The 17,188-nt window shown below is 38.9% G+C and overlaps 1 protein-coding gene across 1 annotated transcript in view; it reads right to left on the bottom strand.

Annotated features, from left to right (window-relative positions):
* Positions 1–4,794: 4,794 nt before the first annotated feature.
* The window catches only part of Dus3 (Dihydrouridine synthase 3), a 79,093-nt gene continuing 66,699 nt past the window's right edge, over positions 4,795–17,188 (bottom strand). The window contains exons 10-12 of the mRNA XM_083114320.1: positions 10,839–10,990; positions 6,305–6,486; positions 4,795–4,965 (exon numbers count right to left, since the gene is read on the bottom strand). Of these exons, the coding sequence (XP_082970446.1) occupies positions 4,893–4,965; positions 6,305–6,486; positions 10,839–10,990 (407 nt within the window). The 3' untranslated portion in view covers positions 4,795–4,892. The remainder of the gene's footprint in view (positions 4,966–6,304; positions 6,487–10,838; positions 10,991–17,188) is intronic.

Raw genomic sequence — 17,188 nt, 5'->3', positions numbered from 1 at the left:
GAAAACAAATAGTTGCTATGACTTTTGACTTAACCCACGTATATATATATACACACACAGTGGAACCTCGATCTTGTATTTTTCAGAGGAAAAATGAAAATGTAAAATTGAGAAAATTTTATAACAATTTTTTATGTTGGGACCATCAAGATTGAGGGAAAATGTAAAATCTGGGAATGTAAAATAGGGTTCCACTGTATATATATATCATGTTGTAATTTCAAATGTCAGTTTTTGAAACGCATTGGTAAGACCAATGAAGGCTCAAAGGAAGACCTTGATGCTTTGTGTGCGATGCCATGTACTTGATAGATACGTGAGTGACAAGCTAATCCCGTCATTCGAATATGGAGTGTGGTCTTGTCTAGTAGTGGTCCATCACAGTGAAGCACAGACTTAACAGAACTCTTACTTTTTTGTACAAATTCAAACTGGGATGTAGTACTTGTGTTGTTGAATCACATCCAGCTCGAACTGCTTTGCAAAATGTGTTCTTGCATCTTAAGCATTTTCTGACAAGCTTCTGAAGTAGATCTAGAAGTTGACCCTGTGCACACCCTCCACTGTGATTTGGTACTGGCAGTATAGAGAGGTTATGATCATACTAGTGAAAAATCAGGAAGGGATTTTGGACCAATTGCCACCAGTGATAAAAGTGGGTCTGGGACAATTGTCACTGATCAGCACAGTGATTGGATGATGATCATCCTCCATTGCCCAAAGCCATGTCTCCATCAATAGTGCATCTGCATGTGTGGTGGTCTGCGACAAGAATCATTCACCATATCCTTTTCAGACAATATGAAACCATAATGGTCAGACCAGACCATTATTTGCCACACTACAACAACAACTTCACCAAATGCTTTGTCTGAGATTATATCTTTAAGTCCACTTTATGCACAGAAAGGCTAATCAGTACTGGACCTACAGTTTTAAAGTGTGATCTGAATGACTATGCAACTCCATGAGTTATAGAACCCAGAATGTCTTCATTACAAGTCGATGGTGTTACCACTACACTAATGGGGAGGCTCAAATTCACCAGATGCAACCAGCAGTGGTGAGCAGGTATGGTGTCCACGATAGCACATATCCCCATATGTCGCAAAGAATCAGGTAACACCCTCCATATTTGCCAGACCTCCCCATCTGATTGTCATCTCATTTGGCACATGGGCCACTTAATTCCTTTCAGAACAACAGATGCTTGTGATGCAGTGACCAGGGTGGCCACTAAAGGCCCTTGACAAAATTCAAGTATAATTCCCGGTTTTCAAGGTGAAATTTCCAAAAATGCAAGTTTGCAAGCAGATGTTTTCTCTATTTCACCTTACGTATTACCGCCTCCCACCTCCCTCCCAACAAACACAAATATATTAAGAACATAAAAGATATGTGCAATTCCAATTTATCAAAAAATTCTAATTCAATTAATCGGTGTGTGTATACATTTGCCACTTCACATACTCGGACTCGAAATACATCTACAAACACAAGTCGCAAATTTTACGAGAATTGTTAATTGTATGATAATTTCAAATTAACCTAATCAACTTCAAGATATCTTGCAATAATCTTCCGTCTGTCAGATTGTCCTGCAAAGGACACAAACAAAGAAAACAGATTGAGAAAATTCTCTTTCATTTTCCAAGCAGCTTTCTTTTCTGTCCCACATAAAATAAAAACTGAACTGTGAAAAACGTTCCTCAGATCATTAATAAATATGTATAAATTCAATGGGATTTGGATTAATGAAAGTTGCAACTTTTCACGTCTACAGAAAAAAAAATCACATAGAATTCATGCATAATTCCCAGAGCCAATAATTCACACATAATTCCAGGAAGGTGAGTAGCAAACCTGATGACTCACAGCCATGACACTTCTTTCAGAATGAGCTTTGAGCTTGAGCTTTTTAAAGTCCACTTTATTCACAGATAGGCTAATTGGGACTGGACCTACAGTTCAAAGTGGGATCCAAACTACTTTGTGCCTCCAAAGGGTTTTGAACCTGGGACCTCTTGATTACGAGCTGGCAACATTACCACTATTCCATCAGGGAGCTTCAACTCTTTCAGCACGGGATTCACACATTGGTACATTAGCAGTAGTGCATGGATGATGAGAGGAAATATCAACTAGTTGTGTACTGTCTTTCTCAATAATATATACAGGTGAACATGTCAGTCACTCTTATAACACCATTAAGCCTTGTTTCCATGATATGATAAACTCAATATGCTGACCAAGGCAGAAATTTATTTTATTATAAAACATAAACTAACCGTAACGAATCAACCTTCTAGCAAGGTCTTCTTCAGACTCTGCACCTAGTACAAATGTAAAAAGGTACAAAACAGGATGATATACAGGGTGTTTCAATAAGAATCATCCGATTTAAAAGGGCTACATTTAGGAAACCAATGAACGTAGAACCTTGCAGTAAGTTGTAAAATACATGCTGGAATGTAAAGTTTTACTTACAATAGGTTTTACTTTGTTCAGGGTAGGTGCCTTCCTGGTGAAAGATAGCAACCCAGCAACAAATAGCAATCTGCGTGCTCTGCTTCAACAAATTGAGTTCGTTAAAACTGTGCAATGTCGAATAATGTGAGCAGTAGGTGGTGCAGTACCCTATTAACAACGAAACTCACGTTGCGCAGTTGTAACAAACTCACATTTGTTGAAGCAGAGCACGCAGATTGCTTTCTGTTGCTGGGTTGCTATCTTGATGTGGACTAAAGAGTGAGATGCACCAAGAAGCCACCTACCCTCAACAAAGAAAAATCTATTGTAAGTAAAACTTTATATTCCAGCATGTATTTTACAATGTACTGCAAGGTTATATGTTCATTGGTTTCCTAAATATAGCATTTTTAAATTGGATGATTCTTATTGAAACACCCTGTACATACACAAACATTACTCCCCTCCAGACTATTAGAAGGACAAGTGAGAAAGTGGAGAGAAGAAGGAGGAAGAATGAGGGAAAAAGAGCGTGAGATAAAAAGTCCAACCATATTCTAGATGGAACAGCCTTTTAGGTGAAAGTACAGTTGACAAGGGAAAGCCACCTGCTAGAATGTTCCAGAACAAGTTTCTAATAGTCTGGAGTGGAGTAATGTTTGTGTATATATAGCATCCTGTTCTGTACCTTGTTACATTTGTACTTATTTTTTATAATAAAATAAATTTCTGCCTTGGTCAGCATATTGAGTTTGTCAGTCAGTAGCATAAGAAATGATTTCATTACATCTACCTTTTTCTGTTCCTCGAGGAAATAATTTATTCATTTTACTAAATGGATATTACTTTTAAAAATCAATTATTATTATTATTAAAATTACATGACCTTACACTGCTCCTATTTGCTTGTGGATACGAGGGCCACTATTTATATTTTGAGCCTTGGCAACACTGATTGAAGTTAGGCGCGATTTGACGTTTGCAAGGAATCGTCTGGCATTATTGACCATAACGTACTTCAAATGTTTTGTCAATAGCTTGATTTGTGTTGTTTATGTTGCCTTGGAGATTGCGCGACAACAATAAAATGGAATTAACTCGTGAACATTTTCGTGCGATGATTTTTTACGATTTTCGACGTGGATTATCAAGACAAGAGTGCATCGATCAACTTACTTCCACATTTGGCGATGAAGCCCCATCCTTTGCCACTGTGAAACGCTGGTATAACGAATTTAATCGTGGCCGCCATTCCCTCACCGACGAGATTCGCAAAGGTCGTCCAAAATCAGTTGATGTTCAAGAAAACGTTGATGCTGTGCAAAACCTAATACTGCAAGATCGTCATGTGACATACTGTGAGATTGAGGCAACCATAGGCATTAGTTCCACCAGCACATATAAAATATTACATGATCATTTAGCTGTGAGAAAGGTATGTTCTCGTTGGATCCCACACAATTTGACAAAAACTCAAAAAAGACGCTCGCGTCAATTGGTGCAAACAAATGCTCAATAAATACAATCGTGGTGCTTCAAAAGACGTATATAAGATTGTAACAGGTGACGAATCATGGATATATGCATATGAGCCGGAACGTAAACAGCAGTCGACTGTATGGGTGTTTCAAGATGAACCCAATCCAACAAAAGTTGTTCGCGCTCGAAGCACATCGAAACAAATGGTTGCCTGTTTTTTCGGGAAAACTGGTCATGTGGCAACTGTGCCTTTAAAGGAACGTAGAACGGTCAACTCTGAATGGTACACAACAATTTGTTTGCCAGAGGTCTTCGGTCAAATACGGAAAACAAACAAACGCCATCGGATCATTCTTCATCAAGACAATGCCAGCTGTCACACATCTCGTCTAACAACCGACTTTATGAACAGTCAAAAAATCGAATTGATGGGTCATCCGCCGTACAGTCCTGATTTGGCACCCAATGACTTCTTCTTGTTCCCGAATGTCAAGAATAAATTGCGTGGACAACGATTTTCGTCGGCGGAAGACGCCGTTGATGCGTTCAAAAACCATATTATGGAGGTGTCTCAAGAAGACTGGAAAAACTGCTTTGACAAATGGTTCGAACAAATGCAAAAGTGTATTGACCATAAAGGAGAATACTTCGAAAAACAATAAAGCAGTTTTCAATGCCAAATTCCTGTTTTTTCATTGTTAGGCTCAAAATATAAATAGTGACCCTCGTACATGTTATAGCTGTCAATTACATGCATAAGAGTAGCAAAGAAGAATATTAACATATTCCAGGTACTTAAAATAGGAAGGGACATAGAGACTTATTGCGAAAGTAATTACTAACACAATTAATCAAACTCAATTTATTCAGCAGTCAAAAAATTAAACAAAACAAAAAAGAAGTTAGAGGCACTTTGTTGCTTCTACCTGATCTGCAGGCAACTATCATTTCCATGAATTTGCCTTGTGCTTTGGAAGAAAAATGAAATTCTCTGGTACAGGTCCTAGTAACATTTCACTGCAATGAAAAAATGCGAAAAAATGCATAAGAACAAATTGGTGTGTAATAGATTGTTACTCTATCCTTATCAACTGATTGTAAAGTCACAGATAACATCACCAATCCGATATTTCCATAAATAGCTCGTAACTTGGTGCAAAAATCAATTTTGTTATAAATTTTATGAATATAGAGGTATTATTTACATAATTTTGTTTTGTAATGTCACAATAGGCAGTTCTCTTTTTCTAAAGCAAAAAACCTACGATAGCCAGATGATGAAATGCATTAACAGGGTTCCCACCTATTTTGCCAAAACAAATACCTTGAATTTGTCAGGCTTTTGCAGTATTTTCAAATAGCTTTCCAGACTTTTTTTTAGTGAAACCATGAAACAAATGGATCCAGCTTTGAAAAAAATACATTTTGGATTTCTTTTACCTTTTCACTCAAGAAGAAGCAAAATAAAGAAGGTGAAGGGAGGGAGGGGGAGGAGAGAAAGGAGAGAGAGAGGGCGAGAGAGAGAGACAGACATATATACATATTAATTGATGGATATAGCAAAATGTTCTGCATGCTTCTTAGCTGTATGTAGGAATACATGGAATCTTATTCATCATATTTTTTGCAGATCGTATCTAGCTCAAAAACAACTTTAAAAAACTGCTTCCACTTGCAACATGGGGAGAAATTCATACTCTCTTGTACTATTTTTCTTTCAGCAAGTCTGATTACCATGTGAGAGGCCCGGGTTCGATCCCCGGCAGGGGAGAACCGGGATTTTTTCCACTGTTCAAGTGGCTCCAGCATGCACCCAGTGTTGTATAAAGTGGGTACCTGGAGGAAACTCTGGGGGCAGCCAGGAGCATGGTGCTGATCACATACCCCCCCCCCCCCCCCCTCGGCTGTGATCAAGAAAGTGTGGGACCCTAACTCCGCACCACCAATATGCCTTCATGGGGTGGTGCAAAGCACAGGGAAACACTTTACTTTACTATTTTTTTTCCGTAGCAGTAATCATTCCAAAGATATTGAAATACATGCACACCTGGTGACGTATTTTACATGTGACTTTAATCTTTATGCTGCTTAAACCCACAATATTTTTTGTAATAAGTGGGTTGACTGTATTTGTTTCTGAAAATTTCTAAATCAACTTGGTAGTATTTCTGGGTGACAGTCTTTTGCAATAACACACCATGATCATAATTGCCACTCAATCATCCAAAAGCTTCAAGTTATATACAACTCCAGGGAAATAACAGATTACTTTATTGGGACTAGGAAGGTTACATGGATATCTTGGGAAATTGTGATTCCAATTCTTGGAAAATCATGAACATGCCAACACACTTACCTGATTTTGATCCAATCAGCACAGTTTGGACTAGCCATAAGGGTCTCCAGATCATTTCTTCCCTTGTAGAAGGGTGGTCTCTCGTTAATCTTTTGTGGGGGTTGTTCCAAAATACCGACCGGCACATAACGATGGAGAAAGGACAGCCATTCCAGAAGGAAGCGACGCGTATTTTCAACACCCTGAAATTATGAATAAAGTTACATCATATTGCGAAGACATAACACATTAAATGTAGCACACAATAAATGCCACATACGAGATATGATCGGAAAAAAGAATACAAACCCTGTAAATTCCAGTAGGTATTTATTAGACGAATACAAACGGACTCACGTGAAACGATACTTCATCAGGATGGCCACTCTAGGACCTTGATAAAATCCAAGTATAATTCCCGGTTTTCAAGGCGAACTTTCCAAAAATTCAATGGTACAAGAACATGTTTTCTCTATTTCAACCTTACGTATTACACCCTCTCACCCCCCTCCCCCACACAAATATATTAACAATATAAAGGATCTGTGCGATCTCAACTTATCCAAAAATTCTAATATATAGGCCTATATATTCATAATATTTAATTTAAGGTGCAGAGTTAACATTTGCCATTTCACATACTCAAACTCGAAATACATCTACAAACACAAGTCACAAATCTTATGGGATATATAAATCTATGTCAAACTCAAATGTAACTAATCAGCTTCAAGATATCTTATCTTGCAATAATCTTATCTGTCCGATACATCATTCTGCAAGGACACTAACAAAGTAAACGGATTGTTTCCACCCACCTTTCTTCTCCTTCCTCAATAAAAATCAAAGCTAAACTGTGAACAAATTGCCTCGGGGCATTAATAAATATGTATAAATTCAATGGGATTTGCATTAATGAAAGTTGCAATTTTTCACGTTTACGAAGAAAAATTCACGCATAATTCCTGGAATTCAAGGAATTCCCGGTGAGTAGTCACCATGTTTATACACTACTTCTGCATATAGTCTCCTCCCTGGTTTGGGCATTTGCCCCAGTGGTTCAAGAGGTTCATGATGCCTGTCTCATAGAACTCAGGGTCCTGTTGTCAGAGTCAAGAACTTACTTCATGCAGCACATCATCATCCGAGTGAAACCGGCATCTATGAACAGTGATTCCGAAAATGAGCTAGGATTTCTTACTTCTCACAGTAATCGTTCTGCTTCGTGACACTGTGACTCCACACGCGGCTCACAATACACATGGCATCCTGGCAGGTTTTGGGTGGCATGTGCTCCAACATCCAGCATACAACCTTGACCTTGCTTCGAGCGATTACCATCTCCTTGCTCCTTTGACACTAACACATCTCAGAGGATGCCGGTTTCACTCGGATGATATTGTCGAGCATGAAGTAAGGGATTGAGTATGACAACAGAACGTCAAGTTCTATGACACATTTGGCGCAGTGGTAGCATTGTTGTCTTGTAATCAAGGGGTCCCGGGTTCGATACCCAGTGGAGGCACATAGCACAGTGGTTATGATCCCACTTTAAACTGTAGGTCCAGTCCCGATTAGCCTTACTGTGCATAGTGGACTTAAAACACCAACTGAAACAGGCATCATGAGCCTCTTAAAGCGCTGGTGTAAATGCATGAACCAGGGAAAGTATCCTTTCACGCGAGTCCATTTGTATTGGTGTAATAAATACCTACTGGAATTTACAGACTTTGTATTCTTTTTTCAATCATCCCCTGTACAATAACTATTATTAGAATAAGTGAGAACTTCTACAGGTACAGGTAAAGCTCATCCCTGTTCATTGCAAGGTGCTCCAAACATGTTCCATCTAGACATAGTGGAGGTACAGTAATGCGTTCCGTAAACCTTTATGTAACTTGAATTTTACATGAGTCAAATTTGTAAATTGCTTAAGAGTAACTTCATAAGAAACTGCAATATTTATTATTATTATATGTAGGTATATTATTTACACAGTATTATTTTATAAATAAAACATCATGCAGCAGCATTTACTTGGATATACCAGGTGTATAAGCTTAACTCTGCTGTTTGCTCATAGATGGCGTTAGTGAGCGTATGAACCTACCATGAGCACACCATGCCTGGTGTTTGTATGAGTTGGACATCTGCCAACACGAATCAGTGCACATCGTCAGCACGTGCAGACAACAACAGACAGTGTTCCTGTGGTAAGCATGTCTAGTTTTGTGCCACAAAAATAGCATATGCGGGAAGCTCTGCTTTTCTGCTTACATTTGAAGAAATCGGCTGCCGAATCGCATCGCATGCTTGTGGAGGCCTATGGTGGCAGTGATGTATCGGAAACAACGTGCAGGGATTGGTTTCGTCGGTTCAAAGACGGCAATTTTGACCTGAGCGATAAGAAGCGTGAAAATCGACCCAGGAAGGTTGAGGACCATCAATTGCAGGCTCTTTTGGACGAGGACGATACCCAAATGCAAAAGATGCTTGCCGAGCAATTGGGTGTTACTCAAGCAGCCATTTCCATGCATTTACGTGCCATGGGAAAGGTTCAAAATATCGGAAAATGTGTGCCGCATGAATTGACCGATCGGCAGCTGGAGAGACGCCAAAACACATGCGAAATCTTGCTTGCCAGACAAAAAAGAAAGTCTTTCCTGCATCGGATTGTGACTGGCGATGAAAAGTGGACATATTTCGAGAATCCTAAACGCAAGAAATCGTGGGTTGATCCCGGCTAACCATCAACATCTTCCTCGAGACCAAATCGCTTCCGCCGGAAGACGATGCTGTGTGTTTGGTGGGATCAACAGGGTATTGTCTACTTTGAGCTGTTGAAACCTGGTGAAACTGTCACTGCCCACTGTTACCACCAACAACTGATCAAATTGCACCGTGCTCTGTGTGACAAAAGGCCGGATTATCAACGAAGGCATGACAAGCTGATTTTCCTCCACGACAACGCCCCATCACACACGTCAAGACTGGTCCAAAACTACTTGGAGACACGCAACTGCGAGGTGCTACCCCATCCCGCCTATTCACCAGACCTGGCCCCTTCCGACTACCATCTGTTTTTGTCGATGGGCCACGCCCTCGCTGAGCAGCACTTCGATTCGTATGCAGACGTCCGAAAATGGCTTGATGAGGGTTTGCCTCGAAAGAGAAGGACTTTTTTTGGCGTGTTATCCACAAATTGTCCGAGAGGTGGGCAAAATGTGCAGCAAGCACCTTACAGCAAGCAAAATCTTGGAAATTTTTCATTTGAATTTTGTTCAACGTCTGAAGAAGACTTTGAAATAAGGTTGAAACGTCACGTTTTGGTGTGTTTATTTGAGAATAAATTCCACCTTGCTCAGCATTTTGAGTGTTTTATTAAACATTGAAACAAGGCTAAATAGTGTTATTATTTAAAAAGAGTTTTATTGTTTAATTTCACTTCCTTTTCTTATTTTTTTACAACCCTTTTTTACTTATCCTGCTACAGTGAAACCGTAATTTTTTTATTCCCCGGTTTACATTTTCCCTAACCGTATTCAATCTTCATGGTCCCAATAGAGGAAAATGCTACAAAATTTTCCCAAATTTTACAATTTGCCACATTTTAAGTTCCTTGATCGCCTGAAACTATCAAAGTCTTCGAAGATTAATAAGGAACAGAGATGTACATATGAAATGCAAGAAGATAATATAAAACACATATTATGTGCCGATAATTACGTATGGAGCAGACTTGGACAATAACAGAGAGAGAGAAAAGAAAGATGCAGGCAGTGGAGATGATATTTTTAAGGAGTATATTGGGGAAGACTAGAAGGGATAGAATAAGGAATGAGGAGATCCGACAGACAGTGGGTGAAGCTTCAGGACAGGATCAGGCACAGATGAGGTGGTTCGGACACATGAAGAGGATGGATGCAGAAAGACTACCAGTAAGAGCTTACAATGCACAAGGAGTGGGAATAAGGCCAAGGGGGAGACCAAGATGTCGGTGGAAAGAGCAGATAGTGGAGAGTGTTAGGAGAAGAGGACAAGATTGGAACACCGAGGAAAGAGAGGAGTGGTGGAAGACCAGGAAAAAATTGAGAGGCTTAACTTCTATGCCGATCCAGCCAGAGGCAGGAAACGGCAAAGGATGATGATGATGATGATCTCCTGAAAAACGTAAAATCAAAGTTATTCTGTATTATGTATGGACTGAATGTACAATGTGTTCCAGGAAACATTCCATTTGTTTGTTTATTTTTGTGATCTGTTATAATTTCATCATTTCTATTTGATTTCCGCATTTCATTAAAACCTTATGTCCTACACTAGATGCCCACTTTCAAGAGCATGTTAAATGTAACAATAAAAATCTTCTTCTTTACTGTTTATTAAGCCTATTTTTTTTAAATGTATAACCATTGTATCTCTTGAAAAAAATACAAATAAAAGATCACAAAATAAACACTGTGGTAACATGCACAACTGCAAAACAAATTAATGCGAATATATTTTCCCAATATCAGATATGAACTCATAATTTTACTTAAACATATGAACTTACTCTTTCATCGCTTCCCCAATGTTCTAGTCCATAATTGGCATATCTCTTCAGGATGTCTAGACGTTCATTTGCTGATATGTCCCAATGTCTCTGTTCTTTAATTTCAGTGAAAATCCATGGCTTTATTAAAGCTCCTCTTCCTATCATTATTCCTGTAATTATGTACAGAAAGGAACACGAGTAAACCATTAGCTACAAATGCAAGAGTATTTATTACGGCTGAACCAATACCACTCTGAACTGGATACCGATACTTGAAAATTGCAACAATAAAAATTTGTTCAAAATATTAATCAATATTAGTGGGCGAGTATTCCACTCCAATTATAACCATCAATTTAACAGTTTTGCTTTAAAATATAGAAATATCACACCAGAATACTAAAATTATCATTATTTTTCTTGTAGTTTATGGTTGTTACAAGCATAAAAACACAGTTTTTTGTGACATTTCAGAACAAACGCTCCTTCACCAGGCATTTATTTCTTTTTAGTTTGATTAAAGATACAGTTATAGCTAGGAGTGTGCGGGACAGAATTTCTTTGGTCAGGATGGGATCGGGACAGGAAATTTTTTAAATCCTGACATTCGGGATGGGAAAAATTTGCAATTTCCCAACCGAAGCTCTGGAAATCTCGAATTCTACACGTCATTTTCACCTTAAGTGATTGTCTTATGCATTTCTGGAATAAAAACTAACAATTTGTGATAAGTTGCAGACAGTTACAGTGCAGAAAACATCGAGAATTGATGACTTTTTAATGACCATTCGGTATTTCCAGACTGCTTGGGATCTTGAAAAGTCAGGAAGTCATTTTCAAAGTCGGGATTGGGATGGGAATTTTTTTTCCTGGTCCTGACTATTCCGGATCCAGCACACCCCTAGTTATAGCAATGGTTAAAAAAAATTAACAAAAAAGAATCAGTTTTAACCAATTCTTTTTTGATAATTTTTTTTAACCATACCTATAACTGTATCTTTAATCTAACTTAAAATAAATGTCTGATGAAGGGAGTGGGTGTTCCCCTAAAACATTAGAAAAACTGTGCTTGTATAAACTACAAGAAAAATAATTCTACAATGCAAGCAATGCATACATTAAAGACTGTCATGTAATCACAAAATGCAGTATTTTCACATAAATTTGGTGCGAAGTCAATGGTTGATGTATATATTATAGACATTTCAGCACACAGGCTACTTTTGCCCATCACACAAGGGGACAAGCCCCTTAACTAAAACAAAATGGAGGACACACCCCCGACCAGAAAATCAAATAGGTCTCTTAAAAACATTTTCACTCAATTTCTACAAGTATTCATTCAGTACTTAAAAAGAACTAAAACTATACTATCTCTGAGGACTAATAGTTCTATTAAAAACTGAGGCTGTAGTATGCTTAGTACACACAAGAACAAAAACAGGACAACACAACTCCGCAGATGATTATCCTAGCCGTGGATCCAGGCAAACGAGCCTTGTTGGCCCACTTGAAGCAGTTACCGAGGAAGTGAGGTTGACTTTAGGACACCTTAGCAGACGACCACCCCTTACACCCTGCAAAATCAATGGAAACCTCAAATTTTGCCCAACTTTCACAAAAATAGAGACTTTGTGAAGGTGTCATGTGGCATTTTTGAGGGCACTGCAAAACATGAAAATGCCACAAAGGGACATGATAAAACTCAAGTATAATTCCAGATTTTCAAGCCAAAATTTTCCAGGGGTACAAGCAGATGTTTTCTCTATTTCAACCTTTCAAATTACTGCCTCCACACACAAATACATTAACAATATAAAGGATGTGTGTGATTGCAATCCTATCCAAAAATTCTAATTTAATTAAATTAAATGGTATATATACATATTTCAATATATAAATATTTAATTTAAGGTACAGAGTTTACATTAGACATTATGACCGATGTACCAATTTCCATTTACCATTACCATCGGTCTTTCTCCGCACTTCCCCAAGATCTCATTTTCTGCTCTCTGAGAAAAGGACACAGCTGTCTCGAACGAACCAGCATTCTTTCCCATGAAGCCCAGCCTATATTTATTCACCGGACCTACTTCAAGAGAAGGAAGCGAGTGTGTTCCCGCAATAAACTCTCAATCCATCCAGTCTACCTTCGGCTCATGTCACCATCAATTCAAGGCAGCTTGATGGTTGAAATTTAGAGAAGCAGGGGGCCAACGGTGAGACGCAGCTAATCACGAAGCTTCAAGCATTTTAAAATTTAAAATCCCCGAACGCGACTCTCGTCCTCGTCCTGAACAACAATCCTCTGTTCTCGAGGGAGTATGCAGCTGCCCAAGCTCGGAATGAAAACAACAGCTCTGCACGTAACAGACCGGAGCAGACGACATAACTCCTGCGAGCACGCCAGCCAGTCTACAGTTTGAACATCTCCCTGTGACGGTGACTGAAACGAAAAATTGAACTGCAACCTTACTCGAGAATATTTCTTTCCGCCACTGGAGATATGACAGCCAAGAAAAGCATAAATTTAACCCCTTGTCAACTGAAAGTGCTCGCAGTGGACTCACAAGGAACTTAAACTTAATTAGGACCAGATACTTTTCGCCCTCCAAATCAACCCCGCAAACAAGGCGTTATTGTGTTTCCGTGATATGCGATTATCGCTCCATGCAAACATGGAGTCACGTGTGGGAGGAGTTAAAGTGTATGGACCAATACGGAATGAGGACAATCACTCTCCGTGAAAGTGTACTCAGACAACGGGGGTGAAAGACAGAACTCCAAGACAGACTCTCGCATCAGTTTTCTGCACCATCGGAGGAGAAAATTTTTTTTTCTGGACTTGACCAAGTTTGGACTCTGTGCATCAAAAGTTCCATTTTATATATTGTGCTTTTAAATTAGTTATTTAAAATCACGAAGAGGAAAGGTGCGTCCATAAAAGCACTACTTATGAGGGTCACTATTTATATTTTGAGCCTAACAATGAAAAAACAGGAATTTGGCATTGAAAACTGCTTTATTGTTTTTCGAAGTATTCTCCTTTATGGTCAATACACTTTTGCATTCGTTCGAACCATTTGTCAAAGCAGTTCTTCCAATCTTCTTGAGACACCTCCATAATATGGTTTTTGAACGCATCAACGGCGTCTTCCGCCGACGAAAATCGTTGTCCACGCAATTTATTCTTGACATTCGGGAACAAGAAGAAGTCATTGGGTGCCAAATCAGGACTGTATGTGAATGACCCATCAATTCGATTTTTTGACTGTTCATAAAGTCGGTTGTTAGACGAGATGTGTGACAGCTGGCATTGTCTTGATGAAGAATGATCCGACGGCGTTTGTTTGTTTTCCATATTTGACCGAAGACCTCTGGCAAACAAATTGTTGTGTACCATTCAGAGTTGACCGTTCTACGTTCCTCTAAAGGCACAGTTGCCACATGACCAGTTTTCCTGAAAAAACAGGCAACCATTTGTTTCGATGTGCTTCGAGCGCGAACAACTTTTGTTGGATTGCGTTCATCTTGAAATACCCATACAGTCGACTGCTGTTTACATTCCGGCTCATATGCATATATCCATGATTCGTCACCTGTTACAATCTTATATACGTCTTTTGAAGCACCACGATTGTATTTATTGAGCATTTGTTTGCACCAATTGACGCGAGCGTCTTTTTGAGTTTTTGTCAAATTGTGTGGGATCCAATGAGAACATACCTTTCTCACAGCTAAATGATCATGTAATATTTTATATATGCTGGTGGAACTAATGCCTATGGTTGCCTCAATCTCACAGTATGTCACATGACGATCTTGCAGTATTAGGTTTTGCACAGCATCAATGTTTTCTTGAACAACAACTGATTTTGGACGACCTTCGCGAATCTCGTCGGTGAGCGAATGGCGGCCACGATTAAATTTGTTATACCAGCATTTCACAGTGGCAAAGGATGGGGATTCATCGCCAAATGTGGAAGTAAGTTGATCGATGCACTCTTGTCTTGATAATCCACGTCGAAAATCGTAAAAAATCATCGCACGAAAATGTTCACGAGTTAATTCCATTTTATTGTTGTCGCGCAATCTCCAAGGCAACATAAACAACACAAATCAAGCTATTGACAAAACATTTGAAGTACGTTATGGTCAATAATGCCAGACGATTCCATGCAAACGTCAAATCGCGCCTAACTTCAATCAGTGTTGCCAAGGCTCAAAATATAAATAGTGGCCCTTGTATGTAAGTTGTTTTGTGCACAATGCTGGCTATCAGCGGCTAGCATTATTCATCTGTTCTGACACAGTGCACTATGGGTAGTTAACTCGCTTGTCAACAAATGACGGCGAAGAAGGTGAGTGTGTAACAGGACGAGATCTTGCATGTTCGTAACATGAATTAAACTTCTAGTGTCATTTATAATCCGTGTTCTGATTTCTTAATTTGTGAAACATAATTTAATCTCTTGGCTTGTGATTGAAGACCAACGAATAAAAAATTTAGAAATTTCCTATCTGTTGGCCGAGTTTCTGGACCGTTAACAGCTGGGTACAACCTCCCCATATTTAGTTCTTGTACACGTCAGGTGATGTGTTTATTTTTCAGGTTTTCCTTTTAATTACTGAACTTCCATGCCTAACGTAATCTAAATTCGAACCCCCTTCCGTTTATAAATGTCGTTTCCTGAAGAGGGACTTGCTTACTGCACAGCTGCAATTATTATACTAAATACGACACCAACTCATATCTTTGTTTATAACATTTCAAATATTCAGGTTCGAAATACCTCTACAAACACAAGTCACAATTGTTACAGGATATAATAATCTATGTGAAATTGTTAATTTATAACGATTCAAAACTCAAATTTACCTTATCAACTTCAATATATCCTATCTTGCAATAATCTTCCGCCTGTGTAATAGATTGTTCTGCAAAGGACACTAACAAAGTAAAGGGATTGAATTCTGTTTTATTTTCCATGCAGCTTTGTTTTCCTTCCTCGATACAAATAAAAGCTAAACTGTGAAAAACTTGCCTCAGAGCATTTATAAATATATACCGGGTGGTCCAAAAGTCCCGGAACGGTCACATATCGTGAGAAATCCACATCGAATCGGAAAACGAAAAAATGTGTGTTTAATAAGTGAGGAGGACTTCATTCCGAGTCCAACGAGCTATCAACCATCCTCCTAGCTCAATTAGGAATGGAGATATGGCGATTTTAAATTTTTACCCCCCCCCCCCCCCAAAAGTGAAAATTTCATAAAACTCAAAAAAAATTCAAAGGGATGCTCTGCCCCTAATTGAGCTAGAGTGAAAGCGATTGCAGATTTGGAATCTGCACGTCAAGACCTATCAACAGTTTCAATTTTTGCGAAAATTTAAAATCGCCATATCTCTGTCCCTAATTGAGCTAGGACGATGGTTGATAGCTCGTTGGACTCGGAATGAAGTCCTCTTTCCGATTCTTCAATACAAAATGGAGGTTTCCATTTAAAATTTCACAGTTGCCCCTGCCCCACCCCCAGGGGGCGGGGGTGGGGAATCAAGTGTGATATCATTGAATAGCTTTCTTTCACTTATCAAACATGTATTTTTTCGTTTTCCGATTCGATGTGTATTTCTCACGATATGCGACCGTTCCAGGGCTTTTGGGCCACCCGGTATAAATTCAATGGGATTTTGGTTAATAAAAGTTCTAATTTTCCACGTCTACAGAGAAAAATTCACGCATAATTCTTCTTCCTCTAGTCCCCTTCTGCCATCATAGCGTAGGGTTGGTTGCCTCGATCCATCTCCTCCATTCCTGTCTGTTTCTCATCATTCTCTTCATCATATTTATTGTCTTATTCCTTTCTCTTCCAATCTTTTCCATTCTGTCTTCAAACATTATCCTTGGTCTTCCTTTACCTCTCCTACCTTGCACCTTTACTTCTAGAATTTGCTTTACCTTTTTTTCTTCATTCATTCTGAATACATGTCCCCACCACTTTAGCTGCCTCTTTTCAATTATTTTCTCTAGCGACTCCTGTTCCACTTCTCTTCTTATTCTTTCATTCCTCACTTTATCTCTCCTAGTCTTATTAACAGCTCTTCTCAGGTATTTCATTTCACTAGCCTGAATTTTACTCAGATGTTTATCTTGAAGTGGTAAACTTTCCATTCCATATGTTAATGTAGGGACCAATACTGATTTGTATTCACGCATAATTCCCGGAGCCAATAATTCACACATAATTCCCAGAATTCAAGGAATTCCCTGTGAGTAGCCACCCTTTATCAGCCAGTATCTGTAAAGGTACATGGACAAAATAATTACTCTGTATGCACAAGCAACAGATTGAGGTGACATTAT

The sequence above is a fragment of the Lepisma saccharinum genome, chromosome 29 (assembly GCF_977018435.1).
Source record: "Lepisma saccharinum chromosome 29, izLepSacc3.1, whole genome shotgun sequence".
NCBI lineage: Eukaryota > Metazoa > Arthropoda > Insecta > Zygentoma > Lepismatidae > Lepisma > Lepisma saccharinum.
The sequence above is the reverse complement of the archived record's forward strand: the minus strand, read 5'-3'. Positions and strand labels throughout refer to the sequence as shown.